Source organism: Mobula hypostoma, chromosome 2, assembly GCF_963921235.1.
Source record: "Mobula hypostoma chromosome 2, sMobHyp1.1, whole genome shotgun sequence".
NCBI lineage: Eukaryota > Metazoa > Chordata > Chondrichthyes > Myliobatiformes > Myliobatidae > Mobula > Mobula hypostoma.
In genome coordinates, this window is record NC_086098.1 from 244,124,971 (window position 1) to 244,147,303 (window position 22,333).

The window sequence follows — 22,333 nt, forward strand, 5'->3', positions numbered from 1 at the left end:
GGCTGTGATGATGGTCCATTGGAATTAGCCGCATGTGGCATAGATTGGTAAATTGGTTTACTATTGTCACATATACTGAGCTACAATGAAAAAAACTTTGTTTTGAACCCTGTCCTTACAGGTTATTTAATCACAATAATGTTTTGAGGTAGTAACAGGGAAAAGGAGAATGCAAAATAAAGTGTTACAGTTACAGGAAAAAGTCCAGGCACACAATAAGGTGCAAGGTCACAACAAGGTAGATTATTATATTTTTATTTTACTTAGTGGTACAAAGCGGAATGGGCCCTTCCGGCCCACTGAGCCACACTACCCAGCAACCCACCGATTTAACCCTAGCCTAATCACAGAACAATTTACAATGACCAATTATCCTACTAACCGGTATGTCTTTGGACAGTGGAAAAAAACCGGAACACCCAGAGGAAACCTATGCAGTCACGGGGAGTACGTTCAAGCTCCTATTAGATGGCGCCAGAATTGAACTCCAAATTCCAACATCCTAAGCTGTAATCGTGTCCCGCTAATGGCCACACTACCATGGCATCCCCAAGAGTGCACTATTGTACTGGGGCTGCTCGCTCTTGACCACACAAGTGTCTTGGCAGTAAGAATTGGCATCATACGCTGCACTCGGCGGTATATGATGGTGACTCTTATTGTCATGGCACATATGTGGTAAAGAGCGGGCAGCCCCAGTGCCGTTTTGGTCCCCTAATCTATGGAAAGACATCCTTGCCATAAAGGGAGTACAAAGAAGGTTCACCAGATTGATTCCTGGGATGGCAGGACTTTCATATGATGAAAGACTGGATCGACTAGGCTTATACTCGTTGGAATTTAGAAGATTGAGGGGGGATCTTATTGAAACGTATAAAATTCTAAAGGGATTGGACGGGCTAGATGCAGGAAGATTGTTCCCAATGTTGGGGAAGTTCAGAACGAGGGGTCACAGTTTGAGGATAAAGGGGAAGCCTTTTAGGACCGAGATGAGGAAAAACTTCTTCACACAGAGAGTGGTGAGTCTGTGGAATTCTCTGCCACAGGAAACAGTTGAGGCCAGTTCATTGGCTATATTTAAGAGGGAGTTAGATACGGGCCTTGTGGCTAAAGGGATCAGGGGGTATGGAGGGAAGGCTGGTACAGGGTTCTGAGCTGGATGATCAGCCATGATCATACTGAATGGCGGTGCAGGCTCAAAGGGCCGAATGGCCTACTCCTGCACCTATTTTCTATGTTTCTATGTTAAGTTACCTCTGCCACTGAATGACAGGACTGACAGGCATGCGCAAGCACAACTCCCTCAGCTTTTCCTCCCAAATCCCCAGGGGAAGTGTCAGCCGATGGCTGGCCGAAGGTGATCAGCTGCGTGTGAGCTGGGAAGTGGCAGATGGTGGGAGGCTGTACTGGGCACACCTGGGTTCTGAGAACAACTGGCTGAAAAACTGAGAGAATACCGCTGGTGGACGGGTTCGTATCTCAGGATATATGAAAGGATGTCTGCCTGCTGACCTCTGGGAACGTTACAGATGCTGCAGCAAGAGCAGCCATAAGGAGTCAGTGATCCATTTCAATAGACCGTGCTGCACTGCAGTGCCTTAAACCCAGGGCAGTGTGTGCTGGCCATGCATGGTACAGTGTGTGCAGGGATATTACTGTCAGGCCTGAGGTGGCAGCAGAGAGGGGGAACGGCGGTGAAGTTCCAGGTCTATACCTTCCCTGTGTCATATCAAAGCCTGACAGATAGGGCTCAGGTCGATTGTTGCTTAATTCACAGAACTTCACCCAGGTCATGATGTATTTTTCAGTATTACAAGTGACTGCCTGTTGTATAAAACCATGAGGGTCACACACAGCGTGAATGAGCTCAGTCTTTTCCCCAGGAATGGGTAGTCCAGAACCAAGGGGGCAGAAGTTTTAAGGTGAGGTTGAGCAAGAAGAGGTGGTGGGGGTATAGCCAACGAGCTGCCAGAGGAAGCTGTTAAGGGAGATATAATGACAACATTTTAAAGATAGTTTAAGAGGTTCACCGATAATGCATACAGCGTAGACGACAGATTTGGACCCTTGAGCCCATGCCAACATTCAAACTTCCTGCACCTAGCCTATATCCCATTAAACCCCATCCCTGCACATACACATCCACATCAAACTCAAATATATTATCGAAGTATGGAGATGTCACCATATACTACCCTGAGATTTGTTTACTTGTGCTTTTTAAATGACACTGAAAAATGATGCTGGTGAGGTAGTAATGGGGGATAAGGAAATGGCATATGAACTTAATGGGTACTTTGCATCTGTCTTCACTGTGGAAGACACTAGCAGTGTGCCAGATGTCCATAAGTGTCGGAGCAAGAGTGAGTGCCATTGCTATTACAAAGGAAAAAGTGCTAGGCAAATTCAAAGGTCTTAAGGTAGATAAAACACCTGGACCAGGTGGACTACATCCCAGAGTCCTGAGAGAGGATGCTGAAGAGATAACAGATGCATTGGTCATGATCTTGGTCAAGAATCACTTGATTCTGGCATGGTCCTGGAGGACTGAAAGATTGTAAATGTCACTCCACTCTTCGAGAAGGGAGGAAGGCAAAAGAAAAGAAATTATAGGCCAGTTAGCCTAACCTCAGTGGTTGGGAAAGTGTTGAGAGTCTATTATTAAGGATGAGGTTTCGGGGTACTTACAGACTAATGATAAAATAAGATAAAGTCAGACAACAGGAATTCTGCAGATGCTGGAAATTCAAGCAACACACAAAAGTTGCTGGTGAACGCAGCAGGCCAGGCAGCATCTCTAGGAAGAGGTGCAGTCGACGTTTCAGGCCGAGACCCTTCGTCAGGACTAACTGAAGGAAGAGATAAAGTCAGCGTGGTTTCTGTGAAGGGTAATCTTGCCTGACAAATCTGTTAGAGTTCTTCGAGGAAATAGCAAGCAGGATGGACAAAGGAGAGGCAGTGGATGTCACTTGGATTTTCAGAAGGCGTTTGATAAGGTGTCACACATGAGGTTGCTTAACGATAAAATTCTGTGGCATTACAGGAAAGATACTGGCACGAATAGCGGAATGGCTGACAGGCAGGAGGCAGCGAGTGGAAGTAAAAGGGGCCTTTTCTGCTTGGCTGCCAGAGACTAGTGGTTTTCCTCAGGGATCAGTATTGGGACCACTGCTTTGCCTATTGTTTGTCAATGATTTAGATCATGGAATTGATGGCTTTGTGGCAATGTTTATGGATGATACAAAGATAGCTGGAGGGCTAGGTAGTGCTCAGGAAGCAGGACTTAGACAATTTGGAAGAATGGGCAAAAAAGTGGCAGATGGAATACAGTGTTGGGAAATGTGTGATAATGCATTTTGGTAAAAGGAACAATAGTGCTGACTATTATCTGAATGGGGAGAAGGTTCAAACGTCAGAGGTGCAAAGGGACTTGGGAGTCATCTCAGAAGGTTAATTTACAGGTTGAGTCTGTGGTAAAGAAGGCAAGTGCAATGTTGGCATTTATTTCAAGGGGAATAGAATATAAAAGTAAAGAGATAATGTTGAGGCTTTATAAGACACTAGTCAACAATATTGTCAACAATATCTCAGAAAGGATGTGTTGTCATTGGAGAGAGTCCAGAAGAGGTTCATGAGGATAATTCTGGGATTGAAGGGATTAACATATAAGGAGCATGTGGCAACTTTGGGCCTGTACTCATTGGAATTTAGAAGAATGCCAGGGGGTGGGATAGAATCTCATTGAAACCTACCGAATGTTGAAAGAACTAGATAGGGTGAATGTGGAGAGGATGTTTCCTGTTGTGGGGGTATCCAGACTAGAGGCTACAGCCTCAAAATTGAGAGGCGATCCTTTAGGACCGAGGTAAGGAGGAATTTTTTTAGCCAAAGAATAGTAAGTCTGGAATGCTCTGCCACAGACTGCAGTGGAGGCCAAATCCATGCGTATATATGCGTAAATCCAAGGCAGAAGTTGATCGTTTCCTGATTGGTCAGAGCATCAAAGGATATGGTGAGAAGGCAGGTGTTTGGGGTTGAGTGGGATCGGGGATCAGCCATGATGGAATGGCGGAGCCTAATTCTGCTCCTATGTCTTATGGTCACTTTGTACTTGCCTCCATTGTGTAGTAAATGGCTGTTGTGTGTTCTTTATGCCGGATGTTGGAGACCTGGAGACCCAGAGTCTCCTAGGGAACTACATCTGCGTGAAGTACATTTGGCTGCAGCTCCTTGAAGACTGTTAGAAAGCTGGAGGAGCAGCTGGACATCCTATGGCTTGTACAGGAGAGTGAGGAGATGATTGATCAAAGTTACAGGGGAAGTTGCAGGAGGTTGAGTAACAGGGTGACTGTCAGGAGAAATGGAAATGTGAATAGGCAGTTAGTGCAGAGCATCCCTGTGGCAATTCCCCTCAATAATAAGTATACCACTTTGGATACTGGTGAACGCAGCAGGCCAAGCAGCATCTATAGGAAGAGGCGCAGTCGACGTTTCAGGCCGAGCCTGAAACGTCGACTGCGCCTCTTCCTATAGATGCTGCTTGGCCTGCTGCGTTCACCAGCAACCTTGATGTGTGTTGCTTGAATTTCCAGCATCTGCAGAATTCCTGTTGTTCACTTTGGATACTGTTGTGGGGGGTGACCTCCTAGAGGAATTCCATGAAGACTGGGTTACTGGCACTGAGCGTAGGTCCGTGGTGCAGAAGAGTAAGAGGGAGAAGAGGGGAGCAATAGTGATGGGGGTCTGTTTGGTTTGAAAAAACGTATTAAGAATGAAACATTTTTGTTGGTTGGTAAAATTAAAGAAATTGATAAGAAATATTCTGTTGCTCCTAGTAAGGAGCTTTATAAACAGAGTTGAACCTCAAATGGAACACAGCATATTATTAACATCCTGGATTGAAAATCAATTAATGAAAACTAGAAGTGAGTTTTATATTCATAGTGACAAATCGGGTAAATTATTAGCTAATCAGTTGAAAACTGCTTCGGTTAAACATCAAACGATCAAGATTCGTAAACATGATGACACCTTGACAGTTAATCACGACGAGATAAACAAATCTTTTCAAGAATTTTATACCTCCTTATACCACTCTGATTTTCCTCATGATCCCAACACCATGCATGACTTTTTAAGGAAATTGAATTTTCCGAAATTATTGCCCAAAGAATGTTTAACATTAGAAACTCCTATTACGGATGAAGAAATAACAGCTGTTATTTCTTCAATGAATTCCGGCAAAGCACCTGGTCCAGATGGTTTTATAGTGGAATTTTTAAAGTTTTTGTTTCTTCTCTTCTTTCTCCTTGGTTGTCTAGAGTTTTTAAAGAAGCAATCAGATTAGATAAATTACCACAATCATTCTACGGTGCTTCTATTTCTTTAATTCTTAAAAAGAATAAAGATCCTACTGATGGTGCATCATGCAGACCGATATCTCTTTTGAATGTAGATTCAAAATTTTTTTCTAAAGTATTAGCAACTAGGTTAGAAAAGGTATTACCTCAAATTATCTTTGTGGACCAAACTGGCTTTATTAAAAATCCTTATTCATCTTTTAATATTAGGAGGTTAATGAATATTGTTTATACTCCTTCACTTAGCATTCTGGAAGGAGATGCTGGCAGGGATGACAGCAGAGCAGCAGTGGCGTGAGTTTCTGGGAAAAACGAGGAAGGTGCAGGATAGGTGTATTCCAAAAATGAAGAAATACTCAAATGGCAAAATAGTACAACTATGGCTGACAAAGGAAGTCAGAGCTAATGTAAAAGCAAAAGAGAGGGTAGACAACAAAGACAGAGAAACTAAAAGAATCATTAGGAGGGAAAAGATGAAATTGTGGCGACCCATTTTCTAGCACCCACGAACTGGCTCACGAAACAGCGCGCGCAGGCAGAGGCCGGCCCCAAAAAGGGTGCCAGGCCATCTTCACCAGCAGGGGGAAGATCCCGCGTGCGGAACGGGTCTGGGAATATGCATTCCCCACAGCAGTCCCGCCCCAGGGAGGGCGGGAACGGAAAGGCTTTAAAGCAGGCCGCGAAGTTTGAATAAATCTCTTTATCGCAACTCCAACTCACCAACTCCGTGTGGTTATTCTAGCGCTATGTGTAGCACACCGCTACAAAATATCAAAGTAAGCTAGCAAACAATATCGAAGTAGATAGTAAAACCTTTTTTCAAGTATGCAAAAAATAAGAGAGATGAGAGTGGATATAGGACCACTAGAAAATGAGGCTGGAGAAATAATAATGGGGAATAAGCAGATGGCAGATGAACTAAATAAATATCTTGCATCGATCATCACTATGGAAGACAGTAGCAGTGTGCCAGATGTTGAAGGATGTTGAGGGAAGAGAAGTGAGTGCAGTTACTATTACAGGGGAGAAGGTGCTCAAAAAGCTGAAAGACCTAAAGGTATACAAGTCACCTGGACCAGATGAACTGCACCCTGGGGTTCTGAAAGAGGTAGTGGTAGAAGTTGTGGAGGCACTAGTAATGATCTTTCCAGAAATCGTTGGACTTTGGCATGGTGCCAGAGGACACTAAAATTGCAAATGTCTTTAAGAAAAGAGAAAGGCAGCAGAAAGAAAATTATAGACCAGTTAGCCTGACCTCCGTGGTTGGGAGATGTTGGAGTCAGTAGTTGAGGATGAGGTTATGGAGTACTTGCTGACACAGGACAAGATAGGACAGAGTTGCAATGGTTTCCTTAAGGGAAAATTTTGCCTGACGAACCTGTTGGAATTATTTAAGGAGATTACAAGTAGGATAGATAAAGGAGATGCAGTGGATGTTGTATATTTGGACTTCCAGAAGGCCTTTGACAAGGTGCCATACATAAGGTTGCTTACCAAGTTAAGAGCCCATGATGTTACAGGAAAGTTACTGGCATGGTTAGAGCATTGGCTGATTGGTGGAAGACAGCGAGTGGGAATAAAAGGATTGTTTTCTGGTTGACTGCCAGTGACTCTTGGTATTCCGCAGGGATTGGTGTTGGGACTGCTTCTTTTTATGCTGTATATAAATGATGATGGAATAGATGGCTTTGTTGCCAAGTTTGTGGATGATACGAAGATTGGTGGAGGGGCAGGTAGTGTTGAGGAAACAGGTTGGGTGCAGAAAGGCTTAGATTAGGAGAATGGGCAAGAGTTGCAAATGAAATGCAGTGTTGAAAATTGCATGGTCATGCACCCTGGTAATAGAAATAAATGTGCAGATGATTTTCTTAACGGTGAGAAAATCCAAAAATCTAAGATGCAAAGGTACTTGGGAGTCCTTGTGCAGAATTCCCTAAAGGTTAACTTGCAAGTAAAGTCTGTGGTGAGGAAGGCAAATGCAATGTTAGCATTCATTTCAAGAGGTCGAGAAGACAAGAGCGGGGACGTGATGCTGAGGCTTTATAAGGCACTGGTGAGATTTCACTTTGAGTATTGTGAACAGTTTTGGACTCCTCATCTAAGAAAAGATGTGTTGACATTGGATCAGGTTCAGAGGATGATTTCAGGAGTGGAAGGGTTATCATACAAGGAACATTTGATAGCTCTGGGTCTGTACTCCCTGGAATTTAGGATGAGAGGGGATTTCGTTGAAAGGCCTAGACAGAGCAGATGTGGAAAGGATCTTTCCCATGGTGGCAGAGTTGAGGACAAGAGGGCACAGCCTCAGGTTAGAGAGGCATCCATTTAAAACAGAGATGGGGAGAAATTTATTTGGCCAAAGGGTGGTGAATTTGTGGAATTTATTACCAGGCAGCTGTGGAGGCCAGGTTGTTGGGCATATTTAAGACAGGGCTTAATGAAGTCTTGATTGGGAGACAGCATCAAAGTTACAGGGAGAAGGTTGGGAGTGGGGCTGAGAAGGGGAAAAAAGGATCAGCCATGATTGACCGGCAGAGCAGACTCGATAGTCCAAATGGTCTAATTCTGCTCCAGTGTCTTATATGGACCATATGCAGGCAAATGGGACTGGCTTTGGTGGGGATATGGTCAGCATGGACCAATTGGGCTGAAGGGCCTGTTTCCATGTTTTGTAGATTAATATCAGTGAATGTGCAAAAATATTTTTCCATAAATGCTTGGTTCTGCCGGGGTTGCGGGGAGCTTGGTTTCAGGCTGGTATATTGGCTGGGTTTAGGTTGGGGTTTAGCCACGCCACTGTCCGCCTCGCGCGCTGCAATTCTCCCTGTTGTCTTCCAGCTGCCCATGTCGGGAGGCACGATGCATGACCAGATTGCCATGCTCAGCCACCAGTGTTTCAACAACCTGACTGCCCGCATTCAACACAGCCTGCTGGGCCGCAAGATCCTAGCCGCCATCATCATGAAGAAGGGCGATGAGGACCTGGGGACCACGGTCAGCCTGGGCACAGGTATGTCATTGCGGGAGGCTGCGTGAATGGCGAAGGGGTCTGTGCTGTCACTGTACTGCCCAGCTGTGTTACATGTCAGGCAGACCAGCGAATTATGTTCAGAGTTCAAAGTAAATTTATTATCAAAGTACATGTATGTCACCATATACTACCCTGAGATTCATTTTCTTGTGGGCGTTCATGGTAAATACAAAGAAACGCAATAGAATCAATGAAAAACTGCACCCAAATAAAGATAAACAAACAACGAGTGTGCAAATACACAAAAATACAATATAATAAATACTGAGAACATGAGTTGTACAATCATTGAAAGTGAGTCCATAGGTTTTTGAATCAGTTCAGTATTGTGGTGAATGAAGTTATTCGTGTTGATTCAGGAGCCTGATGGTTGCAGGGTAACAACTGTTCCTGAACCTGGTGGTGCGGGACCTAAGGTAGCAAGAAGAGAGCATGGCCTGGATGGTGCTGCTCTGCACATCAACCAAATTCAAATTGTCCACTGTCCGTCACTGTGCAGGACCAGAAACCTTACACCGACAGAAATTGGAATTGCTGTATTATTGTCTCATGTACAGAGATACAGTGAAAAGCTTGTCTTGCATACAGTTCACACAGATCAGGTCATTACACAGGGCATTGAGGGAAAGCAATAACAGAATGCAGAATAAAGTGAACAGTTACAGAAAAAGTGAAGTGCAGGTAAACATTAAGTTGCAAGATTATAACCAGGGAGATTGTGAGGTCAAAAGTCCATCTTATCATACTAGAGGACCATTCAACAGTCTTATAACAGCAGATGGAAGCTGTCCTTGCACCTGATGTTATTTGCTTTCAGGCTTTTGTATCTTTTGCCCAATTATCTGGGATGGGTTGGCTGCTTCACAGGGGCAGTGAAAAGTATAGACAGAGTCTGTGGAGGGGAGGCTGGTTTCTGTGATGTTCTGACTTACAACTCTGTGCAGTTACCAATGCCAGTGTCAGTGGTGCCAACCTATTGCAGCCGATGCCAGTGGGAACAGGGCATTTAGGTTGCAGATCTATTTTCACAGCTGCAGGAGTCTAGGCACTGAATCGCCAAGGTATAGAACCAAGTAACAAACCAAGTGCTAGGAGATCCATTCAGTTTCTCATTTAATTATCACATGTACATCGAAACTATAGTGAAAGGCACCGTTTGTATTAACAACCAACACACCCAGGGATGTACTGGGGGCAACCTGCGTATGTCGCCACACATCCGGCGCCAACATTGCATGCCCACAATGTTTGGCAGAACGCAACAAAACAACAACAGCAAAAACAAGCCCCTTTCCTTCCACCCATGCACATACACAGTCCTCCAATCCCAGGAATGGAGTTACTGTCACTGGGTAATCTATCTGTGCTGCATCACCAATATCTGAGATGCTAGGATCATTTCTAGTGGGGGGACTGAAGGCTGAAGATGATTTAATTCATTATAATTAAAATACTGAAGGGTTTGATCAAATAAATGGGGCTGTTTTCTTTGGGGATTTAGCAATATAGAGTCATCGAGCAATACAGCACCAATTCTGGCCCTTTGGCCCAACTAGACCATGGTCCCCAGCCAGATGTTCCAATTTCAGTGTTCTGCCCATAGCCTATAAGCACTGCTTAAATGATAGTATTGTACCTGCCTTAAATGTTTCCCCCAGCAACTTCCCATGCACTCACCACCCTCTGCGTGAATAGGTTGCCTCTCCTTTAAAATCTTTCCCCCCTCACCCCAAATTTATGCCCCCAAGTTTTGGACTCCAATATCCTGGGGGAAAAGACTATCTCATAGAAACAAAGAAGACCTACAGCACAATACAAGCCCTTCAGCCCACAATGCTGTGCCGAACATGTACTTACTTTAGAAATTACCTAGGGTTACACATAGCTCTCTATTTTTCTAAGCTCTATGTACCTATCCAGGAGTCTCTTAAAAGACCCTATGGTATCTGCCTCCACCACTCTTGCTGGCTGCCCATTCCACATACTCACCACGCTCTGTGTGTAAAAAAAAAAACAACTTACCCCTGATATCTCCTCTGTACCTACTTCCGAGCACCTTAAAACTGTGCCCTCTCGTGTTAGCTATTTCAGCCCTGGGAAAAAGCCTCTGACTATCCATATGATTGATGCTTCTCTATCAGGTCACCTCTCATCCTCCATGGCTCCAAGGAGAAAAGGCCAAGTTCACTCATGCTCCCCAATCCAGGCAACATCCTTGTAAATATCCTCTGCACCCTTTCTATAGTTTACACATCCTTCCTGTAGTGAGGTGACCAGAACTGAGCGCAGTACTCCAAGCGGGGACTGACCAGGGTCCTCTACAGCTGTAACATTACCCCTCAGCTCTTGAACTCAGTCTCACAGTTGATGAAGGCCAGTACACCATATGCCTTTTTAATCAACCTGCGCAGCAGCTTTGAGTGTCCTATGGATTCGGACCCCAAGATCTCTCTGATCCTCCACACTGCTAAGAATCTGACCATTAATACTATATTTTGCCATCATATTTGACCTATCAAAATGAACCACTTCAGACTTGTCTGGATTGAACTTTATCTGCCACTTCTCAGCCCAGTTTTGCATCCTATTGATGATGCGCTGTAACCTCTGACAACCCTCCACACTATTCACAACACCCCCAACCTTTGTGTCTTCAGCAAATTTACTAACCCATCCTTCCACTTCATCATCCAAGTCACTCATAAAAATCACGAAGAGTAGAGGTCCCAGAAAGATCCCTGAGGCACACCACTGGTCACCGACCTCCATGCAGAATATGACTTGTCTACAACCACTCCTTGCCTTTTGTGGGCAAGCTGATTCTGGATCCACAAAGCAATGTCCCCTTGGATCCCATGCCTTCATACTTTCTCAATAAGCCTTGCATGGGGTACCTTATCAAATGCCTTGCTGAAATCCATATACTGTACATCTACTGCTCTACCTTCATCAATGTATTTAGTCGCATCCTCAAAAAGTTCAATCAGGCTCGTAAGGCATGACCTGCCTTTCGCAAAGCCATGCTGACCATTCCTAATCATACTATGCCTCTCCACATGTTCATAAATCCTGCCTGTCAGGATCTTCTCCATCATCTTAAAAATCACTGAAGTAAGACTCACTGGTCTGTAATTTCCTGGGCTATCTCTACTCCCTTTCTTGAATAAGGGAACAACATCTGCAATCCTCCAGTCCTCTGGAACCTTTCTCACCCCCATTAAAGATCACTGTCAGAGGCTCAGTAATCTCTTTCCTCACCTCCCACAGTAGCCTGGGGTATATCTTGTCCGGTCCTGGTAGCTTATCCAACCTGATGCTTTCCAAAAGCTCCAGCATAGCCTCTTTCTTAATGTCTATATGCTCAAGCTTTTCAGTCTGCTGTAAGTCATCCCTACAGTCACCAAGGTCCTTTCCCGTAGTGAATACTGAACCAAAGTACTCAGTAAGTACCCCCACTACCTCCTCTGGTTCCATACACACTTTTCCGAATTTTCTGACTCGCTTATCTATGCGTTTCATAACTTTAAGCACCTCTATATGGCCGTGCCTCATTCTGCTACGTTCCAAGGATTTAAAAACCTTGCTTTGCCTCTCCCTATAACCCAGGCCCTCTAGTCCTGGCCAGTTTTTCAATTTTCTTTCTGTGCTCTTCTGGTATAACAAGTTGATGGTAGTGAGCTTTTTATTTATTTATTAGTGTACAACATGGAATAGGCCCTTCGAGCCACACCACCCAGCAATCCTACAATCTAATCCTAACCTAACCACGATGCAATTTGCGATGACCAATTCACCTACCAACTGGTACATCTTTGGAATGTGGGAGGAAACCCACATGGCCACAAGGTACTGTAAAGCATTGTGCTAACCTACACTACCATTCCACCCCAGTTATTACTGTAGCATAGAAAGCTTTGTCTTATAGTCCTTGTGACATAAGCAACTGGATCTTTTGAAGAATAAATTGGATATAGGTTTGCATAAAGGTAGAGTCACTTTCAGGAAGAGTTGCACATGATGGGCCAAATGGCTAACTACTGTGCAATTAATTTGCTGTTGCTGGGAACATCCCACATATTCATTGCATTCAGTCTATTTCCTTGGAGGCACTGAGGATTCTCTACACGTAGAGATTAGATTAGGCTGGTGAAGTCTGCAGCATACTGACTTTATTGGATGAGGATCTGGGGAGATATTGTTGGAGGATTTATGCAAATGTTTGATATTTTGCCTGCTTCAGATTGTTCCCTCAGGAAGCTTGGTGGTAGCTCCACAACTTTATGGGAAGTCGGGTTCTTAGACAATACTTGCAAATAAAGCACAATTTTTGGAATTCTGCTGAACAAGGGTCACATTTAGAGTTAATGTTGAGAAAGTCACACCAGCCTTGCCAGCGCTACTAACTCAGCCACAAAAACGGTTGCAGCTGAGCACAAATTAGTGCAGGAAAACTGCTTACTTGCAGTGTCAGCTTTCAACACTGCTGGGGCAAGGCCACCAGGAGAGAGGCTTGCAGCAAAACTCTCACTATACCGTCCCATCACACACTCCTGGGATCAGGCACAGAGTGAAACTCCCTCTACACCGTCCCATTACACACTCCTGATGTCAGACACAGAGTGAAACTCCCTCTACACCATCCCATTACACACTCCTGATGTCAGACACAGAGTGAAGCTCCCTCTACACCGTCCCATCACACACTCCCGGGGTCAGACACAGAGTGAAGCTCCCTCCACACTGTCCCATCACACACTCCCGGGGTCAGACACAGAGTGAAGCTCCCTCTACACCGTCCCATCACACACTCCCGGGGTCAGACACAGAGTGAAGCTCCCTCTACACCGTCCCATCACACACTCCCGGGGTCAGACACAGAGTGAAGCTCCCTCCACACTGTCCCATCACACACTCCCGGGGTCAGACACAGAGTGAAGCTCCCTCCACACCGTCCCATCACACACTCCCGGGATCAGGCACAGAGTGAAGCTCCCTCTACACCGTCCCATTACACACTCCAAGGGACAGGCACAGGGTGAAGCTCCCTCCACACTGACCCATCACACACTCCTGGGGACAGACACAGCGGGAAGCTCCCTCTACACCATCCTCTCACACACTCCCGGGGTCAGATTCATATTGCACTTTGTTAACTGCACAGATAATCCACAAAAAGGGAGCTGTTGCATCCTGATGCTTTTGCGATCCAAAGGTTCTTCAGAAGTTAAGAATGAGCCATAAAACTTGTTGCTTATGATTGTTTAGTTAAATGTTACCAGAGTAAAGGACAGAAGGGAGGAAGCAAAGAGAGAGAACAAAGAAAGAAAAAGAAATAGGCAGACAAGAGAAGTGTGGGGCAAAGAGAGAGACACAAAGTAGCATAGTCGTCTTGTTCCAGACTACTGATAACAGAAATTCCATTGATAATATTAGTCAATCAGATGGCCAGATCCAAGTAATGTGACAACCACCACTGAAAATACAGAGGCAATTGTAACCACTGAAAAACTCACTGATCAATCGCGTGTATGTGGGTAATTGTATAAAAATACAAACAACTATAAGGAAGTAAATTCCAAGAAAAATAACAAATCTACTGCCCAATGCAACAGAGAAGAGTATAAAATATAAGTAATTATATCCTGTCAATTGGATTTAGTTAACACTTTCCCAGTCTCGGTCTCTAACCCCATCATTTGAACAGGCGGACATGCTGAATAATAGGGAATCATCTGTTCACAGCAGCAGGGATTCATTCAGTACAAATCACCAGAAAACAAAAGCACTCCTGGAGTTGTAATTTTTGTTTTTATTTTCTGTTTGCTTTATCTAAGCTGTTCTTTGATCTAGAGTGGATTTCTGCTGGACTGTTACTGGAAATTTAACTAACACAGGCAATCTCCACATAACCAGAGCAAACAACATACTGAGACAGCAAGGTCTGAAATGGGCTTTGGTTTTTTTCCATTGTAACTTGAAGTGGATGGGCTACAGGATTAAGTACACTCCTGTATTAGGTACACTAAAGTTGCTACTGAGTGTAGGTACCTGTACCAGTCAAGTTGTGAGGTTGTGGTTTGGATTGCAGAGAATGAACATGAGTTTGGCATAAACCTTGATCCATTTTTTGCTGAAATCATCATAAAGGCCATGCTCTCTTCTCACTGCTGCCATCAGGAGGGAGGTACAGGAGCTTTATGTCCCACATCACCGTTCCACCATCAGGTTCCTGAACCAGCATGGATGAGTTCACTGGTCACTACTCTGAACTGATTCCACAACCAACAGACTCACTTTTGAGGACTCTACAGATTTTGTTCTCAGTACTATTCATTTATGTTTTATATTATTATTTGCACAGTTTGTCTTCTTTTGCATTGGTTGTTTGTCAGTCTTTGTGTATAGTTTTTCATTGGTTCTGTTGTATTTCTCTGTTCTGGTTCAAGTTCAAGTTTAATTGCACGCAATCAAACATGAATACCCATAAATACAGCCAAACAAAACAGCGTTACTCCAGGCCAAGGTGCAGAATACAGTACAAAACACAAGGCACAAATAGCACATAAAATATTTCAGTAAAATACAGTCAAACAAAAAATATAGTCCAACACTCTGAGTCCTTGAATGTTGCAGCAGTCTGCAGTCGAACATAATATGTCTTGTCTTCTGCCAAGCGAACATGGGTGGGGGGGGGGGTCAGCACAGACTCCAGCGTGTTGGCTGCCACACCGCACTGCTCCTGGCTCCCTGGTGGAGTGCACAGAGTCCAACGTCTCTCTCCTGGGCAGCTGTAAACAGGCAACAGTGCGGCTTGAGGCCTAGCCACACAGCTCCCCGTCTAACGGGATCTACCTTCCTCTCTGAATGCCTGTAAGAAAATGAGGTAGTATAATGTGACATATACATGTTTCGATAATGTATTTACTATCATAGTCATACTTTATTGATCCCAGGGGAAATTGGTTTTCGTTACAGTTGCACCATAAATAATTAAATAGTAATAAAACCATAAATAGTTAAATAGTAACATGTAAATTATGCCAGGGAATAAGTCCAGGACCAGCCTATTGGCTCAGGGTGTCTGACCCTCCAAGGGAGGAGTTGTAAGGTTTGATGGCCACAGGCAGGAATGACTTCCTATGATGCAAGTTCTGAAGTTTGAGCAAGCAAACGGAGGATAATTGCTGACAATTTCTGGGTGTGGTGAAAGTCCTCCCAGTTGGTGCTGCCCCATGCTGGGAGCTATGACTGGTATTTTGGTTACCTCTCCATTGGTTGAAAGCTCCTGTCGATGTCAGAATTCACTGCGGGTTCACTGACGTTGATACACTCTTGCTTCCTGGCAGGTAACCGATGCGTTAAGGGGGAAGAGCTGAGCCTCAAAGGAGAGACTGTTAACGACTGTCATGCTGAGATTATCTCACGGAGGTGCTTCATAAGGTAATGTTCACTGCAGAATGGAGGGAGACGGTGGTAGGGCGGGGTGGAGGTTCTTGCATGGCCTTCTCGGTTAATGGGCTAATCATAAAGATCACAGTTTAGATTCTTAGCTGCACCTTAGCATTCATTTATTAGGTCCTGATAGCCAGTCAGTCCCTAGAACCTCCAGTTTTGAAGAACAATTCCACTTAAACTGCTGGTTAGCTCAGTTGCTGAGGGTGTGGTGCTAGTGACGCCAAGGTCGCGGGTTCAGTCCACTTACGGGCCAGTTGTATGGGGGCAGCACAGTAGCATAGCGGTTAGCACAGTTGCTTTACAGAGAGAGCCAGCAGTCAGGCTTCAGTGTAAGAAATTTGTGCCCACATCCCTGAGCACGTGGTTTCTGTAATAGCATTATGCTAACCGCCTCCTCCCCGTGGGGCTACCCACTACCTTTCCTTGTGGGAGGAGTCTCAGGTGTGAAATTAATATCAGTGTGAGCGACATTAAAAATTGTTTAATATCATTTCCAGGAGAGCAGTGCAGCACAAAAGAAAAACACAGTAAGATAAAGACAGCAATTTTTAAAAAAAATACATAGATTGATTGTATGTCTATAAAGTGACACAGGTGACTGATAGGAATGATAAAGTAGTGGTGGAGGGGTGAGTTAGTAGGTGGAGGTGTTGATCAGCTTCACTGCTTGGGGAAGGTAACCGTTCTAAGTCTGGTGGTCCTGGGGTGGATGCTATGTAGGGTGGGTGTGAACCTTTATGACGACACTGGCCTTTTTCCAGTGGCACTTCTCTGTGCGTCTTGATGGTGAGTGATGTGTTGGGCTGTTTAACTACTGGTCGTAGAGCCTTCCTGTCCTCTGCGGTGTAATTTCCATACCACACAGTGATGCAGCATGTTAGGGTGCTCCTCATTGTGGAAGATTGTGAGTGTAGGTGTGCATAGACCAGCCCTGTTCAGCCTCTTCAGAAATTAGAGGCATTGGTGACAGTGCTCAGCAGAAGTGCTACACTCGGAGGATAATTTTTCCTTCTCCCCTTCTTGCTCCTCCACAACATGTAATTAAAGTTGGCCTCATCTCTTAATGGGCAGGCAACCAAATCCCTGCAGATCCATTATTAAATTCTCTCACTGGGGTCCTGTGTTGCTTAGTGCCATCTGCAGCACAGTTAACCTTGAATTGCCTGCAAGGGCCTTCGAACCACATTCCCACTCCGCTCTTCTCTCCTTGTGCAGCTCTTCCCCTAATGAATTAAAATTCTAAAATTTAAAAACTGATTTTTCTCTGCCCACCCCAACCTCCTCCTGTACCAGATTTGCGAGCGGGCGGTATGACAATGAATCTGTGGAGGAGCCTGAGGGTGGGAGACCTTCTCCCTGGAACAGATGGTTTTGGATTGGCGTGCATGCTATTTCTCGTCATCCTGGAAAGGACAAACAATGTGGTTTTGGTTTTCACAGCTTTCGGGGGGGGGTGCGGGATGCGGAATCATTCGCTGCTGGCCGTTTATTATGATAAGCCAGAGCAGGCACAGACTGCACAGGATTAATTACGGGAATACTATAAAGCCAGCAATCAGCCTGTTACCAGCAGCTTTTTCAGGTGCTTGAGCAAGATGTGGAATAGACAGTAATGTTCAGTGTCGTATTCCCACTTCCCTCTCTATTCCTGCTTTAGAAATCATACATTTGCTTTTAATATCCTGCCCAGAGCATTGTGGCTTCTAAATTAATTATTTGTTTTATTTATTCGGTGATAGAGCACAGTCACAGGCCCTTCTGGCCCAAGTAGCCTGCACCGCCCAGTTACGCTCATAAAACCAATTAACCTACTAACCTGTACGTCTTTGGAATGTGGGAGGAAACCGCAGCACCTGGAGCAAACCCACGTGGTCATGGGGAGAACACACAAGCTCCCTACAGGCAGTAGCAAGATTGAACCTGGGTGACCGGTGCCGTAATAGCATTACACTGCCATGCCGCCCAGTGTTCCCTACTAGCGCACGAAGGAAGTTAAACTGCGCTCAGCAGGTTGTCACCCTCTACCTCGCGTTCAGTAGATTCCGTGACCGTACACAGTCACGTTTCCTTTTCTGGTTTCTGATGCAGGCAGAGTTGACAACGTGCGACGATTTGTCTGCAGATTTTAGAACTGGTTTATTTATAGTACTTTTATTGAAAACATCAGTGCACGTATGTTGTCACGGGGCAAAAAAGGTGCACAGCACAAGGTTTTTGCGCACATTGGTTGTTACAAATTAGATGGAACATTGGTGCTACCCCACCTCTGGCATCCCCTGTGGGTATTAACCCCAGTGGCTTTTCCCCCACCTCACCTTTCCTTTATCTTGTTAATACCAGCATGTACACCCTGATGCTTTTGCAATCCAAGGTTCTTTGGAATTCAAAAACGAGGCATAGAAACTTGCTGCTTTTATTAAGTGTTACAAGGGTGAAAAACACACAAGAAAGAAAAGCCAAGGGAACAAAGAAAAAAAACATAGTCATGGTCATCTTAAATTCAGCATTCAGAAAACAACATTCTAGTGATGACAATTAACCTAGAAAATAGCCACGTTCAAGTAATGTGACTGACACCTACTGTTGAAAACTAAAAAGCTTTGAGAGAAATACGGATATCTTCCCCTCTGCCATCCAAACATTACCTCACAACTTTTATTTCTAGTTTTGCACTTTATAATCATTTAATATGAAGTATATTTACTTAGAGTAATTCAGTTTTTTTTCTGTTATTGTATGTACTGCTGCCACAAAGTTAACAAATTTCACAACGTACCAGAGGGCATGCATTGAAAGTGAGAGGGGGTGGGTTCAAGGGGTGCGTGAGGGGTAAGTTTTTTTTTACTGAAAGAGTGGTGGATGCCTGGAATGCACAGCCTGGTATGGTTGTAATGGCAAATACGTTGGAGGCTTCTAAGGGATGTTTGGATAGGCACATGGATGTAAGGATGTGTACATGGTGTATAGGCAGGAGGGATTAGTGGTTGGGTGTTTTTGATTTGCTTTTTAGCTGGTTCAATGTTCTATGTGCTGGTGACTCTGACCTTGACTCTGATTCAGCTGTATCGTAATTATTGGGAAACACACTGAACAATTAAATGTATAGTGCCAATTATATAACAGTACAAACAAGCATAGGAAAGTTAAACTACAAAAAAAAAGACAATTCTACACCCTAGTCCAACACAACGGGAAAGGGGGTAGCCTGCAGCTATCAATGTGCTCCTGGCCCCTGCTTCCCTGTGATCTCACCAACACTTCAAACAACAAACAAGAGAAAATCTGCAGATGCTGGAAGTCCAAGCAACACACACAAAATGCTGGAGGAACTCAGCAGGCCAGGCAGCATCTATGGAAAGGAGTACAGTTGATGTTTCGGGCAGAGACCCTTCAGCAGGATTGAAGAAAAGAAGCTGGAGAAGATTTTAAAGGTGTGGGGGAGGGGAGAGAGAAACACAAGGTGATAGGTGAAACCTGAAGGGGGAAGGGTGAAGTAAAGAGCTGGGAAGTTGGTGAAAGAGATACAGGGCTGGAGAAGGGGGAGTTGATAGAAGAGGACAGAAGGCCATGGAAGAAGAAAAGGGGGGGAGAAGCACCAGTGGGAGATGATGGGCAGGCAAGGAGATAAGGTGAGAGAGGGAAAGGGAGATGGGGAATGGCAAAGGGGCGGAGGGGTGGCATTATCAGAAGTTTGAAATCAATGTTCATGCCATCAGGTTGGAGGCTACCCAGATAGAATATAAGATGTTGTTCCCCCAGCTTGAGTGTGGCCTCATCGTGACACTGGAGGAGGCCATGGATAGTCACCATCAATGCCGGTTCCAATGACCTCGGACGCCTCCAAAAGTGCCGACTGCGCCACCACCAACTCCTGATGCCGGCCTTGGCCCAGCCTGGAGGCCTACACATACTACACATATCTCCCATCCACCCCGTCTCCCTTCGCCCACCACCAGCTCTCGGGACCTCAGAGACACCATCTTTCTCTCACCCCACCATCCCTGAACACCCCTAACCTCCCTTCCCCTCGGGCAGTACCAGGCCCCTTCCCACCTCTATCTTCTCACCCGATCCCAGCTCTAATCCATGCTGGGTCTTCACCATTCCCTCTGACGTTCCCCTCTCTGAGGCAGTACATTCTGTGCTTAGTAAGGGCCTCACCTTTGTCCCCCTGCGCCCACACCTCAGTGAGTTCTGCGCCCACCACGATGCTAAGCTATTCTTCCGCCGCCGTCAAGCCTATTTCTTTGACAAGGACTCTCCACCCCGCACCAATAATCCCTTCTCCAGTCTTCAACCCTCCTCCACTTCCTGGCCTTCTGCCTGGTCTGGACCTTTTCATTGCCAACTGTCAACAGGACATCAACAGTCTCAACTTCAACACTCCTCTCTCCACTCCCTCCGCACTAATCCTAACCTCACCATCAAACCCACAGACAAGGGAGGTGCTGTAGTAGCCTGGTGTACTGACCTCTACCTTGCTGAATCCCAGTGACAACTCTCAGACACATCCTCTTACCCCTCAAACAGGACTCCACTAAGTAGCACCAGGCTATTGTCTCCCACACCATCACTAACCTTATTAACCGGGGATCTCCCATCCACCGCCATCAACCTCTTAGTTCCTGCACCCTGTACCTCCCGTTTCTGCCTCCTACTCAAGATCCACAAACCCGCTTATCCAGGTAGACCCATTGTTTCAGCTTGTTCCTGCCCCACTGAACTCGTATCTGCACACCTTGACTCTGTCTTATCCCCCCTAGCTCAGTCCCTTCCTACCTACATCCGTGACACCTCACACACTCTTGATCTTTTCAATGATTTCCGGTTCCCAGGACCTCATCATCTTATTTTCTCTATGGATGTCCAGTCCCTATACACCTTCGGGAAGGCCTCTGGACACCAGACCCAACCAGTTCCCCTCGACCACCACTCTCCTCAGTCTAGCAGAACTTGTCCTCATCTTAATAATTTCTCCTTTTGCCTCTTCCACTTCCTTCAAACAAAAGGTGTAGCCACGGGCACTCACGTGAATCCCAGCTATGCCTGCTTGTTTGTCGGCTACTTGTAACAGTCTATGTTCCAAGCCTACACTGGTGACCGTCCCGCACTCTTCCTACACCTCGGCAATTTCATCCACCCTGCCCTCAAATTAACCTGGTCTATTCCGACACCTCCCTCCCCTTTCTCAATTTCTGTCTCTGTCTCTGGAGACTGTTTATCTACTGATGTCTATTACAAACCCACAGATTCTCACAGCTACCTGGACTATATCTCCTCCCACCCTATTAGTTGTAAAAATGACACCCCCTTCTCTCAAGTACTCCATCTCCATCACATCTGCTCTTAGGATGAGGCTTTTCATTCCAGAATTACGGAGGAGATGTCCTTCTTCAAAGAAAGGGGCTTTCCTTCCTCCACCATCAACACTACCTTCACCTGCATCTCTTCCATTTCACCCCATCCTCGCGCCACACTACCAGTGATAGGGTTTTTTTGTTATCTACCACCCCACCAGCCTCCACGTCCAGCACATAATTCTCCGCAACTTCCACCATCTCCATCTGGATCCCACCACCAAGTCTTTCCCTTCCCCCCCCCCACTTTCTACTTTCTGTAGGGATCACTCTCTTGTCCATTTGTCCCTCCCCACAGATCCCCTGGTGCTTGACCTTGCCAGTGGGACAAGTGCTGCACCTGCCCCTACACCACCTCCCTCACTACCATGCAGGGCCCTAAGCAGTCCTTCCAGGTTTGGCGACACTTCACCCGAAAGTCTGTTGGGGTCTTATACTGTGTCCGGTGCTCCCGGTGCGGTCTCCTGTATATCGATGAGACCTGGCGTAGATTGGGAGACCACTTTGCCGAGCACCTACTCTCCGTCCACCAGAAAATGAGGAATCTCTCAGTAGCCGCCCGTTTTAATTCCATTTCCCATTCCCATTCCAATACTCTATCCATAGCCTCCTCCATTGTTGTGATGAGGCCACACTCAGGTTGGAGGAACAACACCTTATATTCTGTCTGGGTAGCCTCCAACCTGATGGCATGAACACCGATTTCTCAAACTTCCAGTAATGCCCCCCACCCCACTTCACCATTCTGCATCCCCTTTTCCCTCTGTCACCTTGTCTCCTTGCCCATCCATCGCCTTGCTCTATGATCCTCCCCCCATTTTCTTTCTTCCACGGCCTTTTGTCCTCTCCTATTAGATTCCCCCTTCTCCAGCCATGTATCTTTCACCAATCAACTTCCCAGCTCTTTACTTCTTCCCTCCCCCTCCCAGTTTCACCTATCACCTTGTATTTCTTTCTCCTCTCCCCCTGCCTTTTAAATCTACTCCTCAGCTTTTTTCCCCCCATAGATGCTGCCTGGCCTGCTGAGTTCCTCCAGCATTTTGTGTGTTGCTAACACTTCAAACAAGCCTGACACTCCACCTTCCTCTTCCTCACCCTGCACCCCCCAACCCCTTCCCCGTAGATATTAA

At 45.5% G+C, this 22,333-nt stretch overlaps 1 protein-coding gene across 2 annotated transcripts in view; it reads left to right on the forward strand.

The window, feature by feature from the left end:
* Nucleotides 1-22,333, forward strand: part of adar (adenosine deaminase RNA specific) — a 112,858-nt gene that overhangs the window by 72,143 nt on the left and 18,382 nt on the right. For both annotated transcript variants that reach the window (XM_063041866.1, XM_063041865.1), the window contains exons 8-9: nucleotides 8,199-8,370; nucleotides 15,738-15,831. In XM_063041866.1, coding sequence (XP_062897936.1) covers nucleotides 8,199-8,370; nucleotides 15,738-15,831 — 266 coding nt within the window. The remainder of the gene's footprint in view (nucleotides 1-8,198; nucleotides 8,371-15,737; nucleotides 15,832-22,333) is intronic.